We start from the raw sequence: 9980 nt of genomic DNA on the forward strand, positions 1-9980 counted from the left end.
AATACTAAGGAGCCTACAAAGTAGAAACACTTGTATTGCTTGCAGCAAAATATAGTGGCTGTTCTTAGCTCCCCACCTGGACTAAGAACTTTGTAAGGGAAGCATCTACATCTTATATTTATTTGGGATCCTCATGGTACCTGCCACACAACTGAGCACACAGTAGATACTCAAACAACGCTGATCAATTTGTTCTAATACCAAGGTTATAAACTTCAAAGTGTGATGGAGTCCTGTGAGGGAAGTTCTGACTCCTCTAAAATGGCATTGCTAGTAAGCCCTAAAACTGTACTGCAGCTAATGAAGGGAACAGAATGGGTTTATCACAAGGTATATCCGCAGAGGAACCTAATGTATACTGATCTTCGGTCCCAATATGGAGAGTAAGAATGTAATATATGGCCGAAACCGGTTTGGCTCAGTGGATAGAGCGTCGGCCTGCGGACTGAAAGGTCCCGGGTTCGATTCCGGTCAAGGGCATGTACCTTGGTTGCGGGCACATCCCCGGTAGGGGTTGTGCAAGAGGCAGCTGATCGATGTTTCTCTATCATCGATGTTTCTAACTTTCTATCCCTCTCTCTTCCTCTCTGTAAAAAATCAATAAAAATATATTTTTTTAAAAAAGAATGTAATATATGCTCAGGAAAGAGATGTTATCCTGAATTGAAATGATTTGTTTATTTGTCTGTCTCTAGGTAAGCTCCCTGGAGTCAAAGATCAAGTGTTTTATTTTTATATCCTAGGCAAGTAGTACAGTGCCTGGAACATTACTATATAAGTATGCAATAAATGCTACTAGGTTGAATTAATAAAAAAAATAAAAGAATGGTTTAATGAAATAATAATGGTTTAATGAAAAATTAAGTGTCATAAGATCTAATAGAGACTTCCATGAAATCTTATCCTTATCACATCGTAGTACTTATCACTCTGTGCTGTAATTGCTTAATAAGTGTTTGTTTCTTAAATATGAAGAAAATATGAAGAAATGTAGGAAATACATCAGTGTATTACTATCCTAGGAAAGACGAATATCCCATTTTAACCAACAGTAGCATTTATCACTCCATGCAAATCACCTATTTGTTTGCTTGCCTCCTCCATTTGAATGTGCATTCCTTGATATCAGAGACTATCTTTTTTATTTCTCGAACACTAGACCCTAGAGCAGACTCTTATAAAGAGTACATACTCAAAAAATATTAGTTGGATGTATAAATCAAACATTCCTACTCTTCTATATAGTTCACTGTACCTCAAGTATTCTACCTAATCCACATTGAGGGGCCTCTAGTATGAGAAGAAAAAGAGAAGTGTCATTTTCCTTATGTGGGACTTTGTGACATATGCAGGTTAAATTGACTGACTCATGCATGGCTGTATGTGGTCTATCACCTTTCAGAATGGGTTTGTCAGTTGAACTCTCCAGAACCATATGTTAGAAATATACACTTAACCCCACTGTGTCTAGTACACACTGTCTTGGCCCTGACTAGCCCTAGACACTAGATCTGTGTGATTTTGTTAAATAAGGAGAACATCTGGTTTTGTAGTCAGGGTTAGGATCATAATTCAGATTTTCAATGGCTTTTCTAAATAATTGGAGCAATACTTTGTTTAATCCTGCCATAGGATAATTTCAGAAAGAACACCAAGATTTTAGGTAAACCATGCAGACATTGTCATATGTCTCCTGCCCCTTCCAAGTATCTCATAGACATCTAGGCTCACATTTCTCTAGAACCTTGAATTGATTGCATAAGTAATCACCAAGCCCTCAGGATCTGATCCTTTTGTACATCTCCACAAGCAATAACAATCAGCACTTGAACCCACAACCTTTTACCTCTATTGCTTATATATCCAATATCAATACTCTAACCACACCACTTTGTAGGTATTACCTATATAGAACCAGCCTAAATTCCTCTTTGGTTACAAGTGCCTAGGGAGTCACACTTAGTTGTATGGACTATTGCAACAGTGATTCTCCAATTATTGTCTTATTCAAAAGACCCCTATGTGTCAGACCCTTTACATTGTGCAATATCATATTTTCCATGGACCAACCTTGTGTGGCAGATGTGCCCATTTTGTAGATGAGGAAACGGAGACTCAGAGGGATTCCATAGCAAGAGGTGTCCCCCAGATTCAAAATCATGGTCTATCTTATTCCACTCAAAGCACCATCTCTCCCTCTCTATTGCTGAACTCTTGGTGGTCCACAAGTAGTCCTCCAAAAAGTCGATGGTCAGGTCCCTAGTACTATTCACTGACATTCACAATTGTAAATGAGCCTACCTAGCATAATACTGAATTTTCAATAAATCCTTATTTATAGATTTATGGATTGAAAGTATTGGCGAATATCACCAGTTTCTTATTAAAGGCAGTTATTTAGTCCCATTAATTCTGAGAAGAATTATTTTTCAGGAACTAGGAGAAGCAATTGATGCAAGTAGTCCTAAAACACTTTGCATTTTGAAATTGATACAAATACTATGAGGCCATTTTATATGCATCATAGCCTAGGTATGTCAGGCTGAATTATTTCTGAGGCAGGAAGGTGTCACTGAAAGAGCATTCACCAGAGCTATAGAGCTCTGTGTTCTAGTCCTCCCCCCCCCTCTCTCTCTCTCCCCTGCTCTGTGAGTCTGAACAAATTCCATAACATCACTGGATCTCCATTTCATCATCTACTGAAGGGCAATGTATCAAGATACCTAATTGTAAGAATTAAAGGAGACAGTGGTTGAGAAGGTGCTTCATTAAATGTGGAAGTACTCTCCAAGTATGCAGTATTCCAAGTATGCAGTATGGTCTTGCATTAGTGGCCTGGAAGAGGGCATATGCCTCCCAGTGCATCAAATTTTCAACCAAAGAGGGACTTAAGCAATTCATGGAAAAATAAAATCAACTTTAGAACTGTATTTATAGTTTTTTACCCAGCCGCACACCCACCATCATCCACATTTTCAGCCTACTACCCTGAGATATTTCCATAGATGGCAAACATTGGACCATATAGTGTTTTTTAAAGAATGCTTCCATTTTAAAACATTAATTCTCAGTAAAGATAAACAGATAATTCAAATGCATAGTTAATTACTGAAATTTTCATTATTAGTGACAGTTTTAAGCTCCTCATTTGTCAAAAATCACCATAAGACCTATCAAGAAATGACAAAGTGGCTTTTTAATTTTTTGCTAGCCTTCTTTTTACCAGCCCATCCATATTTTTGGCAAAGCAAGCATATGACCAAAGAAGGAGGCTGAATCACTCTCACGCTGGGAAATTGGGCTCTGAGCATTCCAGTGTTAATCCATCTTTAACACTACTTGTTGACTCTTTCTCTGCCACTTTAACTAGCTGGCAAGCATGCCCTATTTGAAACAGGTGGAGCAAACTCATATTATGCCAGAATACCATACAGGGATTTCAAAGGTGCAGCCCCCTTGAGCTCCCACTCCCAAACCCCACCCCTACAAAGGCCCAATATGTTGAGTTACCCTTTGCCCCAAGAAGCACTGGTAGCAGACCTTGATTATGGAAATGGCTTAGGCAGAGAAGTCCTTTCTATTCCTGCCAGAGAAGGTGCCAGTGTAGGAGCCTATGGGAAAAGCTTTGGGTAAACCTCACAGTGCCATTTAGATGCACTCACCTCAGGCAGAGGCACACCATTGATGATCAGGTCTGGCTGCTGGGGGCCCTGGCTGTTGAAAGAGTGATGATAGATGTGGTTGGCACTGGTATTGCGGGTATTCTGGTTCTCCACATTCAGGAAAGTGCTCTCAGAGCGGCGGCAGCCCAGGGGCAGTGTCTGCTGGTGGTAGTCGAAATAGTTGAGGGACGAGGTCAGGGAGGAGCAACTGACAACGTTCATCTTGTCTGTCTCCTCCACATCCCGGGGTACCAGGCGAATGTCATTCTTACTGATTTTTTTCTTCTTGCTTGATTTCTTTTGATGCCCATAGGAGTACTCAGCGATTCTATGTGACAGAAAAGGCAGGATGTATCGCTAACGCCCTCCCAAACCATGCATTGATTAATAAACATTAAGCACCCCAGAAGTTGCACCCCATCTCTGCTCCAGCTTCTTATTTGGGTGCATTACATCATCGGGTTTCTCCCTGTGCTCTTTACATTGGAAAACAAGCTGAGGGCCATAAAGTTTTCTTATTAAACATAATAACTGCCCACTCCCCCTCCCCCCCCAAAAAAAAGTTTCTGTACTTTGGATTTGGAATTTTTTCATTGAGAGTGGCCATTTAGCAAGGATGGGGGTATGGGAAAGTTGAACCGATGGGAGCAAAAGCATGAAAATGCTCAAATCTGGAGCTTCCCTGGAAGCCAAAGTAACTCCTGGGTGAAAGAAGAAGCAAGTCTTAATTAAACTGAGGAAGAGGTAGAAGGAAATAAAAAATAACCCTCTTTCCAGTTCCTCCAGACATTTTCCATGTGGCCAAGACCCTCAATCAGGTTCCTCTATGATTGACCTGATGAGTTTAAGACTGGGGTAGAACAGACCCTGTGTTAACACATTCTTGGCTCCTCTCTTCCACACCCTCCTTCCCTCTGCCATAGCCCTGCTCCCTTCCACTCCCCTCCCCACCCCACCTCTCCTGGAGAAATCTGATAGCCAAACCCATTTGAATGAGGGGAAATGCCTCTTTACCTCTTTCCCCTTAGGCTCACTTTCTCCTCAGCCTTTTTGTCTTGCTCCTCGCTAATGGGAGAAACTGAGATGCAATGCTGACACTTGCTGTTTTGTCCTTTTATAAAACAGCCCAGGAGACAAGTGATGGTTAAACAATTACTGCAAAGGAATTTAAAGGTTAGTGCATTCAGCATCCTTCTCCATTCAGGTGTACCTACAAGCAGCTGTGCTGCAACTGGAACATAAAGAGCTCAATTTAATTAACACTGACACAGACTCAGCAACGTGCACCAAAGACACCAAGCATTAAGACTTTTCAAAAGAAATACGTTAAAATGTAGTGAAATTATCAAAGTCACTTATTATTTTGCACACAATGATTCAGCCTATTGTTGGAAATTCAATTTCTGGGCAATAATCAGCAAAATAATAGGGTTAATAAATAATACAGGTTGATCTTTACAATGGAAAGACGGTGTCTGTATTTTCACTGGACAAAGCTAATTGTCTGAATACAAAAAGAGAGCCCAATTCAAGTAGCAATTGCAGATCATCTCACAAGTCTCATAAACATGTGCATTTGAGGAGGAGGCTCTGCAGATGCTGAGAACAAGAAACCTCTGCCTAGTACATGGAAAGACAAGCTCTTCAACTTTTGTTTTCTAAAAAGTCTGAGCACACAGGGAGATTACATATCTCCAGAGGCAAATTCTTGCTCTGTCCTTGTGATCTTCAAGAGTTGAGCAGTTGTGTTCCCCTTACCCTTTGGCTCAGTGTTCAGGCTGGCTTGCACTGATAGCAAGCTGATGCTACTGGGGTTTGGGAGCAGATAAAATCCCCAAGACCCCAGGATGAGGGTTGATTTTCTTTTCTAAACTGTTTACAGAATCAATGGTAAGTTCTAATCATTTTGTTTACCCATGATGGGTAAGTTTGGCAATGCCCTGTCCAATTATTCAGCTGAGGCATTCATTGGACAGCCTTGTCTGTATTGACCAATTATTTAATTAAACTGTACTTCATTAATCCCAAACCATCACAGGGAACAGAGCTCTTTACAAAATTCACATGTGGGTGAAGTTGGAGAGCACTGAGACTTTTTTTTTCAATTCAAATGTTCTCATCCCTGTTTAAGGATTTTCCTGGCAACCTCTAGGAAAGAACTCTCACTTCTAGCCATACATCACCAAGAGGTGGCAAAGCCTTCAATATATTTATCACAAACTGATTTCTTTTTCATCAAGGAAAGGGGCTTATGCATTTACTTTATGCTCAGGAAATGATTTAAAAAGAGCCCCCTCTATCATTATTTCTATATAAATAACATTTTATAGACCATGCATTTTTCTCCTATAAAAATCACCACTGGCCCTTGCAGGTTTCAAAGGTAGAAGAGCGATATTAATTTCCATGTCTCCCATCTGAAATGACAGAGCTGAAGAAAAGAAAAGTCACGGCCATTTCAGTAGTAACAGGATTAAAGCATTTATGAGGCATTGCAGCTGCTCTTTTGTGGCACCTGATTGATATTCATGTGTGGTTAGCATTTGTCTACTAACTTGTGTAACGCAGAGAATAGTAAAAGGGAAACAATAATTGCATGGCTGTTACATATTCAGGGGACTCTAATTCACAGAAGTGTGCATTTCAGATCATGTAAAATACAAATCAGACCTATTTTGACTGATTAACATGCAAGCACAGATGGCACAAAAGACACACTGGGTGTGTAGGTGTGTTGAAAGCGTACATACACCTTGGTTAGAAATAGCAGTATCATTCATTTTCAGAAAACTAAACAAACAATTTTTTTCAACCGTTTCGATGAGACACTGCTGGAAAAAATTACATGTATTATCCTAAATTGGATTCTATAAATACTTAGATTTGTTCTACCCAATTGTAAGGAAGGGCTTCAGCGAGACCTTCTAACATGCTTATTACAAAATCTTTTTTTTTTTAAAGTATGTGTTATTCCAATTTCCACATTTCTCTTCTCTCTCTCTCTCTCTCTCTCTCTCTCTCTCTCTCTCTCTCTCCCTCTCTCTCTCTCTCCCCCCCCTTTCTCATACACACACACATCCTGATCACACTTCAAAGGAGGCTGAAACATAATAGTCCATAGTGACATCCACTGGTAGGAAGCAGATCTTAATACAACAACCAGTCCACATTAGAGGAAAGCACCATCAACTCCAGAAGTTTGCTATTTTTTACAAAAACATCTGGATGCAAAGTCCTGTCCCTCATTGGAATGTTTGGTCTGTACCCCACCAACCAACCAGATATTTGAAAACATACACATGACTAGACTTTCACTTTACATAACCAGATGTTTGGGGACTGGATACAAAACAAGCCAAGAAAACACTAAAAAACACTAATCACTTGCTTCCCCACCCATTCCTGTTCTCTCTTCTCCCCAACTCTCCATTTCGTACCTCACATTTCCACTCACATGCTTTCTTAACACTTTATTTCTACAGAGTGACAGGGCAGCTATCAGCACTCCCCCTCCTTTCAGTACCTGTCCCCAAAACACTGTGCCCCTGAAATAAAGTTATAGTACTTGGTGGTTCTGCTGAAAATCAATCTCTCTCTCTCTCTCTCTCTCTCTCTCTCTCTCTCTCTCACTCTCTCCCCCACCCCATTTTTTTCTGCCACAACTTCATGGAGACAGCTGTACAAATTTTAAAATGATAATTGATATGCTGCTCATCATCATTATGTGACAGAATCCATTGAACAGTATATGATTATCTTCCAGCAAATTGTCAGATCAAAAGAATTGATCAAGGTGGACTGCCACAAACTCCCCTCCCTCCCCCGCTCCAAAAAGAAGAGCCGTAGGTACCACGCATGCATTTAAGTAGGAAACAAAAGCACTGGGATTTTCACAAAGCAACACAGATACACCTTTTTCACCCAAGACAAAAAAGGAAAGAAAGAAAAGTTGGCTTTACCTGCAGTTGTAGGTCCGGATCTCTTTGTTGTCTCGCTTGCACTTGATCGCCACGAAGATCATAGTGACAAAGAGGATGCCGGCAATGGAGCCCAGGGCGATAATGAAAATCAGGGACAAGTTTACTGAGCCCATTGACTCTTGGGCGTCGAGAGCAGGGGACAGGTAGATTAGGATGAGAGCAGAGGCTGAGAGAGATGTCTTGCCATGGTCGTGGGCCACCACAATAAGTTCATAGGAAGCCTTGGAACTCTCGCTAAAGGTGCGAGTGGTTCTCACTTCACCATTCACCTGGTCTATTTCAAAGAAGCCGCGATCTCCCTCGGTCATGTCATAGGTGACCCGGCCGTTCTCGCCCTCATCATAGTCCTCTGCTTTGACAACAGTCACCAGATAGCCTATGCCGGAGTTGCGGGGGATGTAGACTTCAGCCGTGCCATTGATCAGTGGCGGGGCCGTGATGACTGGGGTATTGTCATTGACATCTAGGATGATGACCCTAACCGTGGCATTACTCTGCAGGGAGGGCAAGCCACCGTCCTTGGCCAGCACCTTGAATTCGAATGCCTTGGTCTGCTCGTGGTTGAAGGATCGCAGCGCATAGATGTCACCGGAGTTGGGGTTGATGGAGACATAGGTGAAGACAGGCATGTCCCGCACCTGAGATGGCACTATCTGGTAGGAGACACTACCATTGAGACCTAGGTCGGGGTCTCGGGCAGACACAGAGAGAAGATAGGCGCCAGGGGTGTTGTTCTCCTGCACAATAACCTGGTAATAGGGCTTGGAGAAGTGCGGGTGGTTGTCGTTCTCATCGGTGATTCGCACAGTAAAGGACTTGGCACTCTGCAGCATGGGCACACCGCCGTCGCGCGCCTGGATCGTGAGGTTGTACTGATCATGTTGCTCACGGTCCAGCCGTCCGTCCACCAGGATAGTGGAGAAGCTCTCATACTCTTGCAGCCGAAAGGGCACGTTGCCCAGCAAACGGCACTGCACGCGCCCGTTGAGGCCGGAATCTCGATCAGACACCCTCACCAGTGCAATCACGTAGCCTGGAGGGGCGCTCTCGCTCACCTCCACCAGCTCGCTGTTAACCGACAGCAGGTTGATAACTGGCGGGTTGTCATTGGTGTCCAGAACGCTGACAGTGACCTTGCAGTGTGCCGGGATAGAGTTGGGCCCCAGGTCCTTGGCCTGCACGTCCAGTTCGTACACGTGGCCCTCTTCATAGTCTAGGGCACCGGTGACTGTGACGAGGCCACTGTGTGGATCAATCTGGAAGAGCTCACGAGTGTGGTCATTGACGTAGCCATAGAAAGAGTAGACCACCTGTCCGTTGGTGCCTTCATCTGGGTCGCTGGCGTTGAGGCGGATGACGGGAGTGTTGGGAGGTGAGTTTTCTGGCACACTCACTGAATAGGTGGACTCGCCAAACACCGGGTTATTGTCATTGGAGTCGGTCACCTTAATGCTGAGGCCAACAGTGCCCAGGTGCGGCGGGTCGCCGCCGTCTAGAGCAGTGATTCGAAAGCTGTAGTGCGACTGCGTCTCACGGTCCAGGCTCTTCTCCACTACGAGTTCAGCAAAGCGCGAGCCATCTCCACGCGTCTTAATCTCGAGGCCGAACAGCTCATTAGGTGTGAGCTCATAGGTCTGCACGCCGAAACTGCCAGAGTCCGGGTCATAGGCGCTGTCCAGGGGGATGCGAGTACCCGGGCTGGCTGCCTCTGAGATCTCCAGCTCGATCTGTGCCGCGGGGAAGCTGGGCGCGTTGTCATTCAGGTCCTTGATCTCCACCTTAATCACGCAGATCTCCATTGAGCTGGACATGACCTCAAGTGAGATAATGCATTTGGGGCTCTGGCGGCAGAGCAGGTCTCGGTCGATCTTCTGCTTGGTGACCAACAGGCCTGAGCTGGGGTTGATGTCCACCAGGTGCGGAGCCGAGTTGGACACAACACGGAAGGCAGAGGCCTGTCGTGGGTCCAGCGCGAAGCCCGCCTCGCGGGCGTCCTTGGCCACGTTGGCGATCACCGTCCCTGCGCGCTGCTCCTCTTCTACGGAGTACTTTAGGTTAATGAGGGCGGCTGCTTGCGTCCATAGTACGGCCAACAGCAGCAGCACCGGCAGCAGGAGTGACTCCATGGCTGCGCGGGGCTCTGCCTGGCCTCGCCTCTCCACACCCCTCCGAGGACGACGCCGCCGGCGCTCCAGCTTTCCGCTGACTTGGGCCGCCTGTTGCGCGCGCCCAGGGGCCCTGGAGGCCTCGGGAGGAGTCCCACCCAGGGCGGCCCGGCGGCGCGCGGGTGATACCCGCGCAGGCTCCAATGCTGAGGTTTCGGTGGACTCGGCGGGGG

General features: G+C 44.6%; 1 protein-coding gene across 3 annotated transcripts in view; it reads right to left on the reverse strand.

The window, feature by feature from the left end:
* The window catches only part of PCDH19 (protocadherin 19), a gene marked incomplete at its 5' end in the record, with an annotated part of 128285 nt that extends 118517 nt beyond the window's left edge, over nucleotides 1-9768 (reverse strand). For 2 of the 3 annotated variants that reach the window (XM_079764744.1, XM_079764743.1), the window contains 2 exons: nucleotides 3663-3990; nucleotides 7622-9768. In XM_079764744.1, the coding sequence (XP_079620870.1) occupies nucleotides 3663-3990; nucleotides 7622-9768 (2475 nt within the window). Of the gene's footprint in view, nucleotides 1-3662; nucleotides 3991-4676; nucleotides 4818-7621 lie in introns of all 3 variants that reach the window. The other variant, XM_079764742.1, reaches the window with a different exon arrangement.
* Nucleotides 9769-9980: the final 212 nt, after the last annotated feature.

Source organism: Cnephaeus nilssonii, assembly GCF_951640355.1.
Source record: "Cnephaeus nilssonii genome assembly, chromosome: X".
Lineage (NCBI taxonomy): Eukaryota > Metazoa > Chordata > Mammalia > Chiroptera > Vespertilionidae > Cnephaeus > Cnephaeus nilssonii.